General features: G+C 39.0%; 1 protein-coding gene across 2 annotated transcripts in view; it reads right to left on the bottom strand.

Annotated features, from left to right (window-relative positions):
- Positions 1–22,729, bottom strand: part of SLC25A13 (solute carrier family 25 member 13) — a 203,157-nt gene that overhangs the window by 18,010 nt on the left and 162,418 nt on the right. For both annotated transcript variants that reach the window (XM_010345554.3, XM_010345546.3), the window contains one exon: positions 13,994–14,134. In XM_010345554.3, the coding sequence (XP_010343856.1) occupies positions 13,994–14,134 (141 nt within the window). The remainder of the gene's footprint in view (positions 1–13,993; positions 14,135–22,729) is intronic.

A 22,729-nucleotide genomic window follows, 5' to 3' on the forward strand; every position in this document is an offset into this window, starting at 1 on the left:
CTTCATCTTGGATGGTAAATCACCTGCCTAATCAATCCAAAGGGGGAAAAAACAGTCCTGAAGGATGGTGCTGATAAAGAAGTCAGGGCCAGGGCAGGTCTTTTCACATGCTAATTCCTGCTTATTCTAGCTGTACCTGCAAACACAGCTCTAAACAGACTATTTCTAATACAGGGAAAGGTAATTACATTCACAAAGGCACCTCTGTGTCGGGGCCGGGCACCAGGAGCCAGCAGGTCTGGGAGACGGAGGCTTAACAGAGACTCCAGCAGTGAATGCACATTGTCTAGCACGGGGGAAAATGCCAGACTGGGGACCCTGCAGCATTCAAGACAACAGTGGTGCACCTTGTCTGAGAAGGTTATTCAATGCTTCTGGCACCTGTCGTCAGAGCCACCCAGCCCTCTTTTCCTACCTTACAGGTTTAGAATTTATTTGGCATGTATAATTATATATTTTGATCTCGGAGCTACAAACAATGGGCAGCATGTCATGACTTGATCCCTTAGCATTCCTCATGGTTTCCCCCAAGCAAGTTAACCCTTAGATACACAGCTTGGCAGTGCCTTTCCAGCCCAGTGAAAGGATGGTTAGAACCCACCTACGTGGCTGAGATTTGAGGAGGGTGAGTTTCAGCATGTTGCTGAGAAATATCAATGGTGCCAAGACTTACTATGCAATTGTGTCACTGTGTTAAAACCGAATAAGCCAGCCAACATTTGAAGACTTGATATCAGTGAAAATGAAAATTACTTCAATTAGAATATAAAATATGAACGCCCATTACTTGGTTTCTTCAGTCCAGGGACTTTAGGGATATGGGTTTCTCCTTAATTTCATTGTAATTCTAACAAAATCATCTTGACAACTCTGTGTTTCTTGCAGGAAATGCCGCTTGTGTCAGTTCTAGTTCTCTATTGTTCTACTATTGTACATTGCTTTGCCATCAACAATGCTCTTCACTGAGATGGACTGAAAACCCTAGATATGGCACAGAGGAATGCTATTACATGGAATTTTAGTCCCGAAGCTGCTAGTCACATCACCTTCACAAAGCTAATCTGTAAAACATGTCCCACCTTTTCAATTATTCTTTCCTTTTGTGTTTTCCTCTCATCGTTTCTCCCTTCCCTCTACTTTATTACCTGTTTGGAAGATGCAAAGTCTATTTCTAGTCTCTTTACTCTGACGGTTTTAACGTGCATACTAAACTTACTGTAGTCTTTGTTTTCTTTTCCTTCCTCCTGTGCAATACATGTACTTTAAACTACTTAAAAGTATCCCCATTTTATCAATACGCACTTTAATTCTGGCTTTAAAAATGTTAAGCATTTCAAATTGCTTAAATTATATGTATATTTAAATCAAGGCAATGTTATTTAGACTGTTAACGTGAACTAAATATGGCCTGAGAAGGACTTCATACTTCTATATTTGAGTCCTTGTGGATGAACTACAACCTAACTTAATAGGTAGGGAAGACTGAAAACCTAACTAGGAGTATGCACCTGTAACAATAGCTAAGTCTTGGCCAACTCCAGCAGCCATACTTCAACCACTCATATACTGCTCAGTGTTCAAACTGTGTTCAAATAGGGCAAATACAGAGCTGTAACCAATCCAGCTGTTCTGTACCTCACTTCCAGTTTCTGTATGCCACTTCCCTTTTTTGTCTATACATTTTCTTCCACCAAGTGGCTGCACTAGAGTCTCTCTGAATCTGCTGTGATTCTGGGGGCTGCCTGATTTGCAAATCATTCGTTACTCAAGTAAACCCCCTTAATTCGGCTGAAGTTTTTCTTTTAACAAGACTAAACATTTACTACTTTCTTTGCTATTCATTCCTGTCACATAACCACTTGGGATCACGTTCTAGAATTTCCTTCATTAAAGTTCTACTGATAATACACTTTTTGAGTTTTGCTAGTCTAAAAAACATCTTTACCCTTTTTTTCTTGGGACAGAGTTTCACTCTTGTTGCCCAGGAGTGTTTCACCACTCTGTGCAATAAAAGAGTTGCACATAGAGTGGGGAAACACAAGGAGAATACCAGCTCAGCAAACTGGTTAGCCCTAGTGGTTGCTGTTGTAGAGAAATGGTGCTTGGAGAGTGTACCGAAGAGGGTTTGAAAAAAGAACTTTTTACTTTCTCCATGGACTTTGTAATCTACATCAAGAAGAAAAACAAATTATCAGAAGGCACTGCTTGCATAATCATTGCACATTTTAAAGGAAACTTGTCAAGAGAGTTTCAGGAACAACAACCAGATTGAGCGTCTCTTCAATAGATGTTCTGTCCACAAGATTTCTAGCCATTGGTAAAGCAGATTTTTTTTTTTAGACGGTATTCTGCTCTTGTTGCCCAGGTTGGAGTGCAGTGGCCCAAGCTCAGCTCACTGCAACCTCCACGTCCCAGGTTCAAGCAATTCTGCCTCAGTTGCCCAAGTAGCTGGGATTACAGGCATGCACCACCACGCTGGCCAATTTCTGTATTTTTAGTAGAGAGGGCATTTCTCCATATTGGTCAGGCTGGTCTTGAATTTCTGACCTCAGGTGATCTGCCCTCCTTGGCCTCCCAAAGTGCTGGATTACAATGTAAGCCACTGCCCCCGGCCTACCCTTGTTCTTGAAAGAAATTTTTACAGGGTATACAAGTCTAGATTAAAAGATTTTTTCCTCCTCATACTGAAGACACCTCCATTCAACTGTCTTCTGGTTTCCATTGTTCCCATTCTTATGTTAGGTGTCAGTTCAACCGCTGCCCCTTTGAAGGCAAATCGACCTTTTTTCTCTGGCCACTTAAAAGCTTCTCTTTAGCTCTGGTATTTAGCAGTTTGCCTCTGATGTATCTAGTCTGGATTATTTTTATTTATCCTACACATGCAATTTGTTGTACTCCCCACTCCACGACCCGAAACAGGGTCTTGCTCTACTGCTTAGGTTAGAGTGCAGTGGTGCAATCATGGCTCACTGCAGCCTTGACCCCCTGGGCTCAAGTGATCTTCCCACCCCAGTCTCCCAAGTAGCTGGGTCTACAGGTGCATGACACCATGTCTAGCTAATTTAAAAAAAAGTTTTGTAAAGATGAGGTCTCACTTTGTTGCCCAGGCTGGTCTTGAACTCCTGAGCTCCCAAAGTGCTGGGATTACAGGTGCATGCCATTGCATCCAGCCTTTTGTACTTCATGAATCTTATCAACAGCATTCATTAGTTCTGGAAAATCTTTAGCCATCATCTCACCTTTTCTTCCAGTTTTCTATTTGTTAGACCATCTCTTGCTTTCCTCTGCTGGGAGTCCAGAAAATGATACCCCCAAAGTATGGCTGTTTTGCTATGCTGAGTGCTTTGAAAATTGAAAGGCCTCAGAGATAAGCCTCAAAACCAAGATCTCTCTCTAAGACCTCCTCCCATTCCCACCTTCTCTCATCCTCTGTCTCTCCCAAGCACGACATGAAGTTATTCTCTTATCCATCTAGAAACCAGACTCCCAAAGAGTAACATAATTGCCTTCAATCCTTTCCCTGAAATTTCATTAACTAGAGAAGATTGAAACCCGTATGACAAAGGAAGAGACTGAATATTAAACACAACACCTAGAACTCAGACAACTTCTGTCCCAAACGTTGTGTGTTCTCTGGTCCCATTCAATTTCCAAAGATAATTATTTACTTAGCATTGTTTGAGCCCTGGGTTCATTAATACCCCTAAAAATCATTAACTCCTATACCTCTTATCCCTGCTTCCCCTATGAAGAAGGGTATGTATACATCTGTACCCCACTGGGTCATTGAGTAATCATTCTTCTGTGATTCTTCCATGCTATGAATGTTAAAATAAATTTGTCTTTCTCTCCTATTAATTTCTCTTTTGTCAGTTCATTTTCAGTCAACCTTCAGAGGGTGAAGGGGAAAGTGTTTCCTCTTGAACCCTAAATATACATGTATGCCTTCAATCTCTCAGAAATGCATTCTGGATAATTTATCTTCCAATTGACTAATGCTCTCGTAGGCTATGTTTAATCTGTTGTTAAAGCCATCTGTTGAATTTAATTTTTTTTTTTTTTTGAGAGAGAGTCTCACTCTGTCACCCAGGTTGAAGTGCGGTGGTATGATCATGGCTCACTGCAACCTCAACCACTTGAACTCAAGAGAGATCCTCCCACCTCAGCCTCCTGAGGAGCAGAGACTACAGGTAGGTGCTACTACACCTGGCTAATTTTTGAAATTTTTTGTAGAGATAGGGTTTTGCCATGCTTCCCTGGCATTCCAAGCTGGTTGAATTTAAAATTTGAATCATTATAAATATTCTATACCTTTTACTTTTAAAAAATAAAACATTTGTTTTATATTTCTGATAATTTTGAAATTTTAAATCTTTATTTTAAAAATGTTTCTTATTGTTTTCTGTTACCTCTTCTTAAAGTGTCTGATTGCTTTGTGTGACTTGGGGTATTTTTTTATTGTGAGCTGCTCATTTTCCTGATACCAGTATCTGCAAAAACTCTTTGAAGTCTGGGTTGAAGGTTCCTCTAGAGATAACTGTGGTTTGTTTTTTGTTTTTTGTTTTTGTTTTTTTTTTGAGACAGGGTTTCACTGTGTTGCTCAGGCTGGAGTGCAGTGGTGCAGTCTCAGCTCACTACAACCTCCATCTTCCGGGTTCAAGTGATTCTTGTGCTCCGCCTCCTTAGTAGCTGGAACTACAGGTGTGAACCACCAATCCCAGCTAATTTTTCTGGCCAGATGGTCTCAAACTCCTAGCCTGAAGTGATTCAACCACCTCGACCTCCCAAAGTGCTGGGATTACAGGTGTGAGCCACCACACCCAGCCTGTGTTTGCTTTCCTCAGGCCTGGGAGTATTATCAAGACTATTTATTTATTTTTTATTTGTTTTTAAATTTATTTATTTATTCTTGAGACAAGGTCTCACCCTGTTGCCCAGGCTGGAGTGCAGTGGCACTGTCCTGCTCACTACAACCTCCACCTCCTGGGTTCAAGCAGTTCTCCTGCTTCAGCCACCCGAGTAGCTGGGATTACAGGTGTGCACCACCATGCCTGGCTAATTTTTTGTATTTTTAGTAGAGACGGGGTTTCACCATATTGGTCAGGCTGGTCTCAAACTCCTGACCTCGTGATCCACCCGCCTAGGCCTCCCAAAGCGCTGGGGTTACAGGCCTGAGCCATCGCGCCCAGCTCAAGATGACTTAAAAATAAATTTCTAACTTGAAGTTTTTCATATCACTTAAAATATATAAATTTAGCCTGCAACCCCTTTGAGAGCAGCTTGAAGTTTCTGATTCATAGGGGATTATTTCCCTACACCCACCTCTTCTCTCCCTTCACTGAGAGGCAAGGCAATTTTCCTTGTAGCCTAGGGTAGAAGGGAACATTGTTATTTTACCCTTCCACTGAGGGTGTAGCCCTTTGAGGTGCCAACTTCATGGAGGAGGATTTTCTTAAGGACTGGGAATAGGATAAGAAAAGAGTGATGTCTATGGTAGAAACTTTCAGGAGGCGCTATCAGGAATGTGTGCATGTGGCATTGACACCTGGGAGTAGATACCTTCTTAAACTGCATCCTAAGTGCCCTGTTTGCTTCACCTTAGTCCTAGCCCTGTTTATTTGTTTGTTTTTTGATACTTAGCACTTTGGGCAGTACCTGATTGTCCCGAGACTTCTAAAATTATTGTTCACATTCAAGTGTTTGGCATATGCCATCAAGGCAAAAAAGAGCTTTATGGTTCTGCTTACCTCATCTATTTTTAGGCTTAAATATTCCTTACTTCCTTCACTTGTATCTGGGAACAGTCTTTTACAAAATAATAATTTTTAGTTTTTTTCAGTTGGATGATCAGTTAAAATCTGCTCTACAGGCGAGGTGTGGTAGCTCATGCCTGTAATCCTGGGAGGCTGAGGCGGGTGGATCATGGGGTCAAGAGATTGAGACCATCTTGGCCAACATGGTGAAACCCCGTCTCTAATAAAAATACAAAAATTAGCTGGGCATAGTGGCGCATGCCTATAATCCCAGCTACTTGGGAGACTGAGGCAGAATTGCTTGAACCTGGGAGTTGGAGGTTGCAGTGAGCTGAGATTGCACTACTGCACTCCAACCTGGGCAACAAGAGCAGAACGCTGTCTAAAAAAAAAAAATCTGCTTTACCAATGGCTAGAAATCTTATGGGCAGAATGTCTTATTGAAGAGATGCTCAATCTGATTGTTCCTGAAACTTTCTCTTGACAAGTTTCTTTTAAAATGTGCAGTGATTATGCAAGCAGTGCCCTCTGATAATGTCTTGATTTTCTTCTTGATGTAGATCACAAAGTCCAGGGAGAAAGTAAAATATACATTTGGTGAAATAATTTAAAATGGTTAAAAAATCAATCATCTGCTGACACTTTAAGGAATCCCTTTTTTCTAGCACCTTTGGCACACTCAATTCCTCTGGGCATTGTTTTATGAAAATAATATTTTTCAAGCCATCTCCTTTTAATTTGCTATTCTAAAGTCCAAAGCAGAAGACCCAGCCTGGAGAGGTTGTTGACCACACAGCATTGGAAATTACCCAGGACTGGAGTAATACGGAATAAACTAGGTATTCCTGCAAGAATCCCTTAATTGACACTCAATAATCAAAAGATGGTAACAACACATCACGTGTACTATGAGCTAACCTCCACCCTATAAGCTTTACATGCATTATTTTAGTAAATCCACACAATGATCCTATAATATAGGTGTGATTATTATCCTCTTTCTACAGATGAGTCAACCAGTCATCTGAAGCACAGGGACAAGAAGTTTTGTTAAAAAAAAAAAAAAAAAAAAAAGCAAACAAACAAAAAAACACATCTTTTTTTTCAAACTAAGTGTTGGGTACTATGCTCCCTAGCTGGGTGACTGAATCCCAAACCCTAGCATCATGTAATATACCCATGGAACAAACCTGCACAGGTACCCCTGAATCTAAAATAAATTTAAAATTATTTTTAAAATTTCTTTTTTTTCCAGTTTTTGTTTAATAAACCTTTAAGCAGAAATTATGGACATTATGTGACCTGTAGTGTTTTTCAAATGTTCACATATATTAGATACAAAACCTGGCTCCTTGAGGTATATTTGATAATCTCTCCTTAAAATCCTAAAAATCCTTCAAGTGAGAGAATAAAAGTCTATCAGTAGTAGAACACAACATTTTTATTTATTTATGTATTTCAATTTTTGTTGTTGGTGTATCTATGAAGAGACTCTGTCACTCTCTCTCATACATTAAGAAATATACACTTAGATATCTCATATGAACAGAATCATGCAGTACTTGAAGTTCTGTGACTGCCTTATTTCACTTAATATAATGTCTTCCAGGCTTATATACGTCATTGCAAAAGCAAGATTTCCTTCCTTTTTAAGGCTAATTATATACCATATTTTCTTTAGTCATTCCTTTGTTGACAGACATTTGGGTTGTTTCATAGCTTGTTATTGTAATAATGTTGCAATGAACATGGCAGTCCAGGTATCTCCTTCAGATATTTATTCTTCAGATTTCTATTCTTACGGATATCCACCCGGAAGTGATATTGCTGGATCATACAGTAGTTCTATTTTAACTTCTTCAGAAAACTCCGTACTGTTTTTCACAGAGACTATACCACTTTACATTTCTACCACCAAGGATTTCAATTTATCCACATCTTCACCAATACTTATATTTTGTTTTTTTGATAATAGCTATCCTAACAGGTGTGATGTGCTATCTCGCTGTAGTTTTGATTTGCATTTCCCTGATGATTAGTGATGCTGAGCATTTTTTTTTCTTTTTTTTAAAAAAGATAGGGTTTCACCATGATGGCCGGGCTGGTCTTGAATTCCTGGCCTCAAGTGATCCACCCACCTCGGCCTCCCAAAGTGCTAGGATTACAGGCGTGAGCCACCGCGCCCGGCACATCCTTTTTTCACATACATGTTGGCCATTTGTATGTTTTCTTTGGAAAAATATCTATTCAAGTCCTTTGCTCATTTTTGTAATCAGCTTCTTTTTCTTCATGGTAGCATCAGACGATGTCATATTTATTTTGTGTATTCCTTTCTTTTTTTTTTTTTTAAGACACGGGGTCTCACTCTGTTGCTCAGGCTTGAGTGTGGTGGCGCAATCATAGCTCACTGCAGCCTCAAACTCTTGGATTCAAGTGTTTCTTCTGCCTCAGTCGACCAAGTAGCTGGGACTATAGATGTGCATCACCATGCCCTGCTAACTTTTATTTATTTATTTTTGTAGGGATGGTATCTTACTATGCTTCCTAGGCTGGTCTTCAACTCCTGGCATCAAGAGATATTGCCCTGGCCTCCTGAAATACTGAGATTACAGACGTAAGCCACAGTGTCCGGCCATAATTTTGTTTTCTTGATGGCTGACCTGTCCTACCCCGATATACTGTGAGCAGGGACTGGGCTTTAAACAGTCAGCTCTTAAAGGCTGGAACAGTGCCTAACACAGAGTAAGCTGTCAATAAGAGTGTGCTGAATGAGTGAGTTAATATGATTTACATTTTAAATGGATCACTTTGGCTGCTGTTGGCAACAGTGGATTTAGGAGAGTCAAGAGTCAAAATTTAAAAAGCCCTGAAGAGGCTTTCACAGAAGTTCAAGTTTCACTCTCAAGATACAAGTAAAAATGGATGGGTGAGAACTGCCACTAGGCTGGTTGTAAAACTATAGCATGTCCCTGGGTATCAGAAAACTAGAATGGCAATGTGTTCTCAAAGTAGACTAAACAACTGCTTCCTTCAAGTCAGGGCATGAGCACATAAAAATATCAAATTTTAAAAGCTGATAAATTGACAAATTAGTCTTATGAGTACTTACATGTTACCAAGGAAAAATGGGAGAAACTGATAACACTGGATAAAATCTATTAACACTAAAAAGTGCACATGCCCTTTGACCTAACAACTTCAATGCTATGTATTTATCCTTTCTAAACACTCACAAAAGTATGTCAAAATATACGTAGGGATGATCACCATGGCATTGCTTGTAATATCTTCAAACTAGAAACATAAATACTCATCAACAGGAAACTGGTTAGATAAACAAAACAATGTATACAGCTATAAATTAAAATGAGGAAGGAACTTAAAGATATATTGTGGTTGAAAAGATTCTATTTGTGTTAAAACACACATACTTTCTTATGTAAAATTTTCTCCTTTAATTTCTATTTTAGATTTGGGGTTACATATAGAGGTTTGTTACAAGGATATATTGCGTGATGTTGAAGTCTGGGCTTCTATTAGTCCCGTCAGCTAAGTACTGAGCATAGTACCTGACAGGAAGTTTTTCAGCCCTTTCCTTCTTTCTTCTTTCCCTTCCTCCTGTTGGGAGTCCCTATCATTCCCATCTCTGTGCCCAAGTGTATCTAAAGTTTAGCTCCCACTTACAAGTGAAAACATGATACTTGGTTTTCTGTTTTTGCATTGATTTGCTTACGATGGCCTCCAGCTGCATCCATAATTTAGGACATAACTTAGTTCTTTTTATGGTTGTGTAGTATTCCACTGTGTGTAGTTTGCACATTTTCCTTATCCAGTCTCTTGTTAATGGGCACCTAGGTTGATTCCCAGGGTTTGCTGTTGAAAACATGTGTACTTTTCTGATGCTGATATGGGTAAAATTTTTGAAAGAGAAATAGTAAGATGAGCAGAAAGTTTTTCTTTTTTTAAGGATATAGTAAAACCTTAAGCAGTGGCTCTCCTTTGAAGAGACTGGAGCAGTGAGGGGTAGGGAGATAATTTGACTTTTCTTCGTTTACTTTTCTGAATTACTTGATTTTTTTTGAAATATAAATTGTATTTTACTTTTTAAAATTGAAAAAAGTCAATCTTTCTTTGAGCTAACTGGCAGAATAAACAAGAATGTACTGATATATCATTACTTGCTTTCTGAGTTTATGAACAATAGCTCCAATGATTCATTTATACACATATTATAGTTGAACACATATATACAACATTTATATATATGGATAAAAATATATTTGAATACTGTCAAATGCAGTGGAAAAAACCAATGCCTTTGATTAGAAGACAGCAGACAGAGTCCATATTCCTAAGTGACCTTCCATGCTAGAGTCAATGCTTAATTTGTGATTATAGAGTTTGAAAACTTTTCAACAGTGCTTGATGGATCCTAGCTGTCACTGCTTCACTGACCATGGTTTGTTCTCAAAAAGAGACACGGATGGTTCTACTGCTTCCTAATGAAGCATCTTCTTTTAGGCCTAATAAGTTGTGCTGCCATTTACTGCTAAATGATAAGCTTCATTCCATTCCTGAAGTATAATTTGTCCTCCCATTAACACTCTGACAGCTCCTATGGAAAAGTTAATATTTAAAAATAAATAGATACAACTTTCTTTTCTATGATAAGTTTATTTGACTTTTATGCTCCAGGGGTTTATGCAATAAAACAGAAGTTATGCAGTGAAAGGGAAATACATCCTCATATATTCTTTTTAGAAAGTAGTAGACTTTGTTTTCTTAGCTACACTACATTCAAATAGCTCTTTCAAAGACAACTAATTATTCTGCCTTCACTTCAATCACCTACATCCACTGTGCTATAACTAAATCTCTCTAAATGTTAGCATTTGGGGTGGGGGGGCTTTGTTTACATTGTTTACTATATTTGTGCTGAACTATTTCTTACTTTAGGAATTCAAAACATTTACCATTTTCTACTTTTTTTCAGTTGCAAATGTATTTCTAAAGGAAGTATTCTAATTGCCATTTACTGGGAAGTCAGAATAGTTTGCTTATTTTGCAAGTCAATACAGGAGAAAAACAGAAAGCCTGATTTTCCAATTTAGGTAAGGTTAAAGCTCAGCAGGTCTAAATACACAGAGCCAACCACTCACCCTTCTTGGGTCTGGCATTGTAATGTTAACAACAGAAACAAAAGAACAGAGGGAAGGAGAAAGAAGATTACCTGTCTCAACTAAATCTAGGAGAGTGGTTCTTCTTTTTAAAGACCCACCTGGAGGGACACATACCAGGTTTAAAAGTACTGTGTGAGGTCATTCCTAGTCATTTGCATTTTTCTACTCAATCAGGACTAGAAACAGAAAAGCTTTATTACTAAAAAGTGCCATCCTGAAACAAAAGCACATTAAAACTACAAAGCAATGCTAATGCTGCGATGCTTCCTAGAATGATAGATCTTTTTTTTTTTTTTGAGACGGAGTTTCGCTCTTGTTACCCAGGCTGGAGTGCAATGGCACGATCTCGGCTCACCGCAACCTCCGCCTCCTGGGTTCAAGCAATTCTCCTGCCTCAGCCTCCTTAGTAGCTGGGATTACAGGCACGCACCACCATGCCCAGCTAATGTTTTGTATTTTTAGTAGAGACGGGGTTTCACCATGTTGACCAGGATGGTCTCGATCTCTCGACCTCGTGATCCGCCCGCCTCAGCCTCCCAAAGTGCTGGGATTACAGGCTTGAGCCACCGCGCCCGGCTAGAATGATAGATCTTAACCTGCTGTGATGTCTGACTATGTAAAGGTGAAGTGGGGTAGGTCTGGAGAAGAGAGGTTCCTAAGGAACAAAGTCCAAGACACAATGCTGGGAAAATATAAATGAGGACCAACTAGCCTTGCCAGACTGAAAGGAGTCCATACCACAGAGTTCAACATCTGTGGAATGAAATCTTGACTTAGGGGTCTCTGAATGTAGTTGATGCTGATGGCCAGCAGGAAGGTAGAGATTACTAGGTCACTTTCTTGCAATGAAATCAAGGTTCCAGAAGCTCAAAGCATTAGTGATTTTCTTGGTAATTACCAACACACCAAAAACAGCATTTTAGAAGGGCGCACCAAGCCCTCTGGAATGCTTCTGAACTAGATTAAACCACTAGACTAATAATTAAACTAACTTCATATGGGAGAGTTCTCTTGCTCAAACTTGAACAATCCTGCTCATTTCAGGAAAGCAATTTTAGCACAAAAGTAGAAACAAGAAATTTCTGAGCCTCAATTTCAGCTCAGATATCATGGTTGACAGCCTCTTTTCACCTGAACTACAAAATCAGGATACCAACTACTTCCAAGAAGTGTTAAAGGGGATTAAGATTATTAAATAATGTGAAGATGAAAAGCACTAAGTCCCCGTATTGTATCATTTGCAGGTAGTTTAACAGCCTCTGTTTCTGTATCAGCAAACAAGTTCCTACCATTTTACTCATCTAGACATTTCGATAACAGTCATTGCCACAGTACCTAAGTGCTTTTTACCAGACAACCCGTTGAAAGACTCCTGGCATCTTGTCAAAATGACATGCTGCTGCTTCATATTACAGACTGTAAGAGCCTAAAAATTTAGAAAAGATTATTTTTCTTCAAATTGATCAATGCTATGCCTCATGAAAATGTGTTTACTTTTTACAGCTGGCTAATAAATTGGTAAGCAAAATAGCTATAGAACATTGTGTTACGTTGTGCAATCACAGATTGAGCATTTTAAGTTCTACTTAAAAAATCAGCCGGTTTATTCCTAAGTACCACATATGCCTAAATATAAGGCAAAAATTTCCCCTGCTAAAATTAATCCCAGAAAAGAGGGCATCACATTATATTCGATCCTCACAAAGTCTCAGATCATGAAGTATGTCTCCCAATCACTTGACCTTGAGAAGCTGAGTACCATATAGGGAAGGCAGATTCTCTTGAAACAGCCACAATTATTACTAACTCTGGATGTTTGCTGAGGTCACTTGCAAAACTCAGTTTAAAAAGAAAAGAGTTTCTATTTCTAGGTCCTTAAGGAATCGCCACACTGTCACCACAAAGCTTAAAATGCAATTAAAAATAAATAAATAAATGAGTAAAAAAGTATTTCTGGGAGAAGGATCTCACAAATGCTGTGTCAAATGTCAAAATAAGTCATTTGGAGTTCATTCTAAAAAGCAATATGGTAAGTTGTTACATTATGGGGACCAGTTATATTCATTCAGAATGAATTGGGAATAGGAAAAAAGAAACTGACTTGTCTTAATATTATGTGTCTATGAAATAAAATTTGCAGGAACAATATCACACGTGAAGGTCAAAAATGCTTCAACCTACAAAGCTTGGGATAAAAATGAAGACAGTGTATTCTGCAAAAAATGCTAACAGATGACCTAAAAAGTGAGCTAGGTGGAGATCAAGACACTGATTCAAAATTCATAAGTAATTTGAATATTTCTTGATAGGTATGTATAGAAACAAAGCAATATTAATTTTATATGTGACTGTACACATTTCTGTGTAAATAAATGAAACCATCTTAAGTAAAACATTTGACTTTTCTCCCATACCCCTAAAGGTTTACTTAGTCAAGCTGGCATAAAATGTTTTTTTAAAAAAATTCTTAATTGAAAAATTGTGTATATTTATGTTCAACACAGCCTTACAGCTAGGCATATAGGCAGATAGTTCTAGTAAATTCCATGATAACTTTTTGGTAGAGCAGTATGAATAACAAATTTCAAGAATCCTCTAGAAGTTTGGTTTTGCAATCATTCTGAAAAAAAAATTTCTAAATAAAAAATGATTAAGATTTATAATAATTAAGACAAGGCATACATATATATAGAAAACATGGATCGGAACATACATATAGGGTCAGAAAATAAATTCTGATACAGGTTTCTCCTTGAACTGAACTCAGCATATCAATAACAAATCCACATAGAGTTCTAGCCAGTGTTGCTGCAACACTGAACAACTCTAGAGGGCACGATTCCCATCACAGTCATCCTGGATTTGTGTATTGATGAGGATGGTTTTTTGGCAGATGGCAGGAAGGGGCACCTCCTTCTAACTGGCATGAAGATGCCCCTGAAGCTCAGGCAGAACACCTTCTCCAGAGGTAGAAATGCAAAAAAACGGATTTCGCGTTGATGAACACTTTCTACATTAGGAGATGAGAAAGTAATCAAATAAACGACTAAAAAAAGTTACCTTGTAGATCCCAAAGAACCCCAGGTTCCGCACAACAGATAAGGCACTGACTCGTGGACCAGTGGTGATTTCTCCAGCGACTTGCAAACGGATCTTGACGATTTCTAAAGGATTTGTGAAAATCACCTGGGAGCCTCCAGCCTGAAGAGAATAAAAAAGATTTAGGATCAAAGCAAAGAAACTGTAAAGGTGGGTCAGGAAGAGATGAATGATTATTTTCAAAGAAGGTTAAGAATATTCTATCCTCAAGAAAATGTAGTTTCAGTCCTTGTGCCATCAATCAAAATGGTTAGAGATTACAAGTATGAATCAAAATATAGTTACTGCCTAGGAAGAAGCCCTACCTCATTAATGTAGGGGCTGAAAGAGGGCAAAGACCAGAGATTTCTCTTGACCTTCCCGAGTCCTCACACTGAAATGACAAACACTTCTTGAAGCACAAACAACTGTCACCACAGGGCTCAAAGCCAAGGGCACAAAGGCAGTAATGAAATGAAAAGCATTCGTATCCAAATGAGACACAGATCTACCTCTCAGAATAGAAGGGGGACTAGGAGCACAAAGGGTCTTGAATGATGGATGTCATGAGTCTGGCAATGATTCAAAAACTGCCAGAGAACAAGTAAACTTAGATGAAAGCTGTTATTTTTTTTCTCTTAAAAACTCAAATTGATTATCAAATCTCATTTTACAGAGTTGCAAATTCTTATAATTTTATTTATGTATTGTGTATAGAATTGCTCTTTTCATGTGAGATAAATGGTATGTGAAAGTAGCAAAACTACGCACTACGTCAATTACCACCCAAACTTTGAACATCGTGTGTTATTTCATTCCAACAATGGCTGGATGCCTCACCTCCAAGATCATCAGTGAAATCTTTAAAGTACACTATAAGGGAAATTTTAAGATAGCTATTTTGAAGCTAAGCCTATATTTATCATAAACAATTACATTCTTTCTTACTGTACTTCAACTTGTTATTCCTTGTCACAGATACATGAAATTTTTACATCATTCAAACTATACTTTACTAATTAGAACTAGCTACAAGAATGGCCTTTGAAATACAAGTTTTAATAGCTGGAAAGAAAACTTAGAAACAACATAAATATCTGATGATAAGGGATGGGTTAAATGAATTTAAGTATGTTCATGCATAAAGATACTATGCAGTCAACAGTGAAAAATGTTCAATATATACTTTTAAGTAAAAGTTCTCATATATTTAAAATGCTGGTACACATTTCCCTTGCCATCCCTTACCACCATATAGAAGAAATACACCAAAGTAGTGTTTCTGAAGTGGTAGAATTACAAATATCTTTCTTTTCCTTTTTTTTTTTTTTGATGTATTTAAAATTTTTTCTATATAGATCATATGTTACTTCCATAAAGAAAAATAAGGCTGGGCAGGGTGCCTCACACCTGTAATACGAGCACTTTGGGAGGCCGAGGTAGGCGGATCACCTGAGGTGAGGAGTTCGAGACCAGCCTGATTAACATGGTGAAACCTCGTCTCTACTGAAAATACAAAAATTAGCCAGGTGTAGATGGGTGCCTGTAAACCGAGCTACTTGGAAGGCTGAGGCAGGAGAATCGCTTGAACCTGGGAGGCAAAGGTTGCAGTGAGCTGAGATTGCGCCATTGCACTCCAGCCTGGGCGACAGAGTGAGACTGTCTTGATAAAATAAAATAAAATAAAACAGAAAAATAAACACTTGTACACAGTTTACCTAATATGTAAATGTTAATGAAAAGAATCAAAGAAAGATGTTCATTAACTCTCTAAATCAAATTGTTTTTGCATTTTTTACCAACTTGATAGCTTAATCAAGACACTGTTGTTCTTCCTTAAGTGCAAATGAACTTTTTTTTGGTGAGGGAGGAACACCACAAAATCAAATCCTGGGCTGGATTCACTGAAAGGCCCAAGAAAGGGCCTTACTCTAGGAAGTAAGGCCTTATGCTAGGAAGCAGAGTGTGAGATGACATGCAGAGGCTGGTGCATTCTGGTCCACATAAAGATGTGCTGCTTCCTGCCCTACTGCTCAGAACAGGTCGGCTTTGCTCAGACACTGCTGCTGCAACCTGCAGGTCCCTGGGAAGAACAACCCCTTGCTTGTTTACAGCCCTTGAGTGTTTTGCACCTACATTTCCCATGTGATAGGGACTGAACTATTTACAGTTGGTAGAATGATAAGTTGAAACACACCTAGTGGAGTTACCAAGCTAGGGGCACAGTAAGGATTGTTCTCTGTGTTTTGAACTAGAACTCTTCATATGAAAATCTGATGAATAGTTAGAAAAATGAATAGAAATTTAAAATGTAAAGACTGTTTTATGGAGGTAGAATTGCTGTGAAAGATTCTTCAGGTTGGAATTAGCTTGAAGGCTGATTTTTCAAAGCTCCAAAGAGGGTAAGACCATCTCTACCCAGGGTAAAATGTAAGTAATCAGAGAGTACCAGTCTTCTTGGAGGACAGATGAGGAATACAATGCATACTCATCCAAGCACTGCCAACAGCAGGGAAGGAGGTAGTTGAATGGCCCACATTGAAGGCAGAGCTTCAGTCTCCCTATTTGTCAAACCATCTCTACTTACTGTAAGATAAAAAAAGATGGAGAATGTACAGCAGCCAGCACAGTGCTCAAGACAGAGCCATTACTTCAAACCTATTGGTTTCTTTCCCTTTTTCTCCTATGTTGATGTTTTCTTCCCTGGATGTATGTTAAAATCACTTGCAAAACTTTTTAAAATACAGTGACCTCTGGACTTCAGTCCTCACAGTTTAATAAGAATTTCTGCATCTGTCCTTGTTAAAATTTTCCTATGAGATAGATTATGACATGCAGTGAGGCTGAGAATCCCTGCATTACACCATCTGCACTTCACCATCTCTAGAATCTGTCAATTCTGACAATCAGCTTAATTGGCTTTCTGAATGCCACAGTTTCTAATCCCAGTCTTCCATGTTATTTCACAGAATAACTTTTGTTTGTTTACATCTGATCTCACAATGAACACTTTCTACATACCCAAGTGGTACTGTTATAAAAGAGTACAATTCGTAGGTACAGAATTGTTGTATTATTATCTCTTATCTTTATTAACACTGGTAAAAGATGCTAGCATTATGTACAAAAAAACAAGAACTTACACTCAACTCCCTGACTCCAAGCCAATCGACAGATACCACTTCTTTTAAAACAGCAAAGTGAGTTACCACTAGGGATGAAGTAGGAGTCACATCCACTTCAGAGGGCTGCAGGAGGCAGATGCACCGGAAAGAAAGAATGTCGTGATAAGAAGAAAACATAATGATGTACCTATTAACTGTGGTGGCCTCTGAAAGAAAGAACCTACAGACTCAAAGTGGCACATTAGAAAGGTGCTGAAGATGAAACAGGCCCTTTGGAGTCAAACTGGAAGGAAATGAAAGACTCCAAGGCACCAAGAGAAGATACTTATCATCAGATGCACGGTGTCTGGGTCTTGCCACGACTTGATCATTGAGTAGCACACTGCCTGCTGCTCTTCTGATTCCTAGTCTATTATCCATTCACAGTACCATACTCATGGTTCCTCTTTTGCAGAGATCAAAGATAGCTGAATCGGCAGACAATGGACAGGAACACCTATTGTGTGCAATGTCTTTGCGTCCTTCATCACTTGAGAGCTCTGGCTGTGTGGAGATACTGTTTGTGTGTGTGTGTGTGTGTGTGTGCAATTTTGTCACAAATCATTTCCCTATGACTTTCTGGAGTCTGTGGTAAGTAGGACGTGGGAAAATATTTCATGCTGAACTGGCTCAGTGTGATACATTATATTTACAGTGGTAACACTGACTTTCCTACTTGTTTCCTGGTATAGCCTTTGTTATTAAATCTTAGTTACTGTCTAGTACCTGGATCCATCTAAGAGAGAAAGAGAAATGCATACAACTATTATGGACTCACTTCTGCTACTTGATTTTTCATTCACCAAATATTTACAAGCAATCACGTTCAAAGTCTGTCCTAGGAATTGCAAGGACACAAGATGCTTTATTCTCACTCTCAAGGAGCCTGAAGTAGTAAGGGGAGAAGTAATGAATATTCATTATCTATTATGGGGCATTAGGGTGTTGCTTTGCATATATTACATATTTTCAGTCCACTCAAGTGGTACTTTTTGCAGATTTTCCATAAGAGGAAATTGAAGCACAGAAAGATTAAGCAACTGTTAACGGACTGAACTGTGTTCTATCAGAAGTCATAGTTGAAGTCCCAACCCTCGAATACTTCAGAATGTGACTATATTTGGAAACAGGGCCTTTAAAAGAGAAATTAAGTCAAAAAGAGGTCTTTAGGGTGGGACTTCATCCAATCCAACTGGTGTTCTCATAAGAAGAGAAAATTGGGACACAGACATGTAAGGACACCAAGAGAAGACCCAGGAAAAAGCGGCCATCTGCAAGCCAGAGAGAGATCTCAGAAGAAACCAAGCAGGCCAACAACTTCATCTTGAACTTTCAGACTCTAGAAATGTGAGAATATAAATTTCTGTTGTTTAAAACACCTAGGTTGTTGTATTTTGTTTTGGTAGTGCTAGCATATTAATAGCAACTTACCCAGGGCTATATAGCCAGCAAACAGAAGAAAGGATTTTCAGTGGAGTTCAATAACTGTTTGCCTCACAAATACAGAAAATGGAACATGAGAACAGATAATTACATGATAAGAGCCAAGGTCCAGACAAACTAATATGACATTTCAAAGGAGGGCAAGAGCTCTCCTGCCTGGGAGGTGATAAGCCAGTGAGAAGGTAACATGTTAGCTGCAGACTACAGTGTGATTAGGATTTTGGTAGTCCAGGCAGAGAAAGGCACGAAGGCACAGTGACAAGGGCATGACACACTTAAATGGGTAATATACCCAGCATCATTTAACATCATCATCCTCTAGCATTTATTGAGGCTCCTCTAGCTTACTATGTGCCAGGGATTGTGCTAAGAGTTCTATAAGGATTCTTTTTTGGTTTTCTTAGTATCATAAGGTAAGTAATAAGATAATAATATCCTGGTTTGAGTGAAGAAACTGAGGCTACAAAAAGTAAAGGAGGCTATTTAACATGCTTGGAGTCACACAGCTACGAAGGTGAAGCCTGGATTCCAAGTTTGACCAGCTGGATGCCAGGAGCACACTTAAGAGTTCTTACCATGACAGCCCTTTGCTCTAGATGGCATGGAAAAGTGGTAGAAAAGAAGATGCCTGAAAATAAGATTGCTGGAGCCAAATTATGGAAGGTCCAGGGCACCATCTAAAAGAACAGGCTGCATCCTGGAGATGGTCTGTGCAACTGTGCAGCAGCAGGAAAGCTCAGGAGCTGTAGAGGTCTGAGCATTATCTATGCCTCGGGAAGATGCCTAGGCAGCAGAGGGGAGAGGGCTCATCAGAGAGGCAGAGCCAGAGGCAGGGATCACAATTAGGGTTTTAGCTGACTAGGTGAGTGATAAAAGGCCAGAGTTAGAACAATCGTATCCAGACATGGGGGTTGGGTAATGGATGCAACAGAGACCAACTGGGTTTGGCTGCTGAATGTAGGGGAAAATGAGTGGGTAAGCTCAAAGAAAATCCAGGTTTTTTCATCTGTGTAATAGGGACAAAGGGTTGAAAAGACAAAAATGACACATTTAGAAGGCAGTGGAAGGGTGAGTTGGAGACACAGATGAAGGCATCACTCCACATATATAACTGAAGACAGGGGCTTAGATGAGGTAGGAGGACCAAGAAGAAAATTGGAGAGTGGCGAGAGACCTATGAAGTAATGAGAAACCTCTGCTGTATACCAGTGGTACAGCAATCCAGGCACAAGAGTTAAGAACAGGGCTTCCAGAAGTGAGAAGGTGAAATGACCAGCAATGCCTGCTGACACAGGGAGGCCAAGTCCAGCACATGGGGTGACCTAGGATTGGAACAAGGATGCTGCAGAGTGAGAGAGCTGTGTAGTCTACTTGTAGGGGATGGGAAAGTGAGAAAATGACAGTAGTTTACGAGAGCATTGACGACGACAATTCATTTAAGGTTATTAAGGACAAAAGATCTGGGGGAAGAGAGTGAAAAAACAACTAGGGATAATTATGCTATGCTCATGTACAACAGTGCAAGTTTTGAGTGGGAGTGAAAGGTAGAACATGAAGAGTCTGGATTTGCTTTAGTGATATACAGAGTCGGGATAAATTTGTTACAGAGCAGAAACTGACAAATCATAGTTGTCCTTACTATTTATGCTTTGAAGATTAAAAAAAAATCAAACAACCCAATCTGGCACAAGAACAGCTAAAGTTCTGATGTATAAACCATATCAGCAGCAAAAGACTCCTTTGGAATCAATAGTAAAGTAATATTCTGGCTCACCTTAGGAAGTTAGGGTCAAGTAACTGTGATCTGTAACACAGAAGAGAAGACGAAGCAGCTGATGATCACAGAGATGAGTCCATAGACTCACGCACTCTATTCCTCAACTCAAAACGGGTTAGGAAGTACAGCAGGTGGCCATGTGTGTAAACAGGGCTTAGGGCTGCACATCTGCATGGGCTGTACACCTGCACCTGGCTGCAGGGGACACAGAGCTGCAGGCAGCACCACAACAGGCTCTCTATTCACAGTTACTGTGTGCACCCACGACTATAGAAGACAAATTATTAAGTTCAGTGCCATGTGGACTCTCTCCCAGACTATTACCAGGAACTGAGGACAATTTTATTGTCATTACTTCATTGTTGACACTTCTGGTTTGGCATAGGGAAGTGAAATAACTATTTATTTTTTAAAAACAGAATTTTAAGGGCTGGGTGTGGTGGCTCACACCTGCAATCCCAGCACTTTGGGAGGCCGAGGCAGACAGATGACTTGAGGTCAGGAATTCAAGATCAGCCTGGCCAACCTTATGAAACCTTGTCTCTACTAAAAATATAAAAACTAGCTGGGCATGGTGGCACAGGCCTGTAGTCTTAGCTACTCAGGAGGCTGAGGCAAGAGAATTGCTTGAACCCGAGAGGCTGAAGTTGCAGTGAGCCAAGATTGCACCACTGCACTCCAGTCTGGGCAACAGAACAAGACTCCATCACGGAAAAAAAACAAACTATTTTTTAAAAACCATGTATTTTAGAAAGGCAACACAATTCAGAGTTCTAATGTACAGCCCCATTTTCTCTAAGTACTCCAAGAACAATGGACTTCACTAAAATGATAATATACTTTAGGTCCAACAGCGGTGGACAAGTAGGTTTTACAGTTACATGTACCTTAAAACTGACTCACCAAGGCTGTCTGCTCATTATTACAATGATAGAAAATATCAGTAGCCTAAATATATTAACTAAAGGTTAATGGTTCAGAAGTTCCAGTTCCTGTTTCCACATGATCCATTTCCTTTCATCTGTATCAACAAACAAGGCTTTCTCCAATGATTCTTTATTAAATGAGATAGTATTCCTGAACATTTTCTTGAGACTTCAGGAGTCAAGTCAAAAGAACTCATTAGATAAAAATACAAGCCTTCTTACAACGCACCCCTGCCCCCGCCTCTCCCAGCCCCCAATCATTCTAGTCAACAATCTTGAGAATATTAAGAGAATATTAAAAGTCTTACATAAAAAATAAAATTAAACCCATCATCAGTCTGCTGTCCACAGAAAACATGGCAGCATATTTTCTAATATAGCACAATTTCAACCATATTTTAAACTAAAATCGTTAAATATAACTGTAATTTAATCACCCTCCTTTAATTTGAATTCACATGGTAGATACTTATAGCTACTTAAAAAATTAAGTGGCTAAATGTATATGAAGAATACGTATCTTGATATTTTAATTATGCTCAATTGAATGTACTTAGCTTTAAAGTGCTTTTCACAAATGACATGTGCTAAGAATATCTAATTGCACACTGACATTCTAAAATGTGTGCTTACATGTGTCGAAAATAGATTAATATAAAGTTATAGAATAACTTTTACTAAAACCCAAATACATTATTTTGGTTATATGAATACAAACAAAATTGTAGCTACAAATAAGGTCTATACTAATAGATGTCTAATGACTTATGTTATATTAAGATGAATACCCAAGTTATGATAGTGTTTGATATTTGAATAAATTAGAAAATAAAGATTTGTACAGAAATCTAAAGTTCCACATATTTTCCATTTACTTTCTTACTAACTCAGTGTTAAATGGAAACATGAAAATAATTTGTATGTAGCACAACTATTATTATTGTATGTAGAGCTCACAGGTTTAAAAGAGATATTCAGCAAATAGCAGCGAATGGGGTAAATTAAAACACATTGCCCAATTGCAGTCAAGTGCTGTTCACAACTGTACACAAGTGCTGAAGATGGTATTCAGCAACCTCACAGAGAAGTTGGCAAAGATGAAGTGGCATGAGGTCGGGAGGCCACTCACCCTGTCCAGCTCTGAAGGGAAAGTGTGTCAGACCCACTGCCTTCACAAGACACACCATCACTCTCCTGCAATCAGAAACTTGAGTCCTTACAAACTTCGAACGACCTTTTCTTAAACCCTAGCATTAGGGGCTGAAATGCATCTCTCCAAAATTTGTATACTGAAGTCCTAACCCTCAGGACCGCAGAATGTGACTGTATTTGGATTTAGGACCTTTTACGAAGTAATTAAGAAGAAATTAAGTCATATGAATGGACTCTAATCCAATATGACTGGTGT

The sequence above is a fragment of the Saimiri boliviensis genome, chromosome 10, assembly GCF_048565385.1.
Source record: "Saimiri boliviensis isolate mSaiBol1 chromosome 10, mSaiBol1.pri, whole genome shotgun sequence".
Classification (NCBI taxonomy): domain Eukaryota; kingdom Metazoa; phylum Chordata; class Mammalia; order Primates; family Cebidae; genus Saimiri; species Saimiri boliviensis.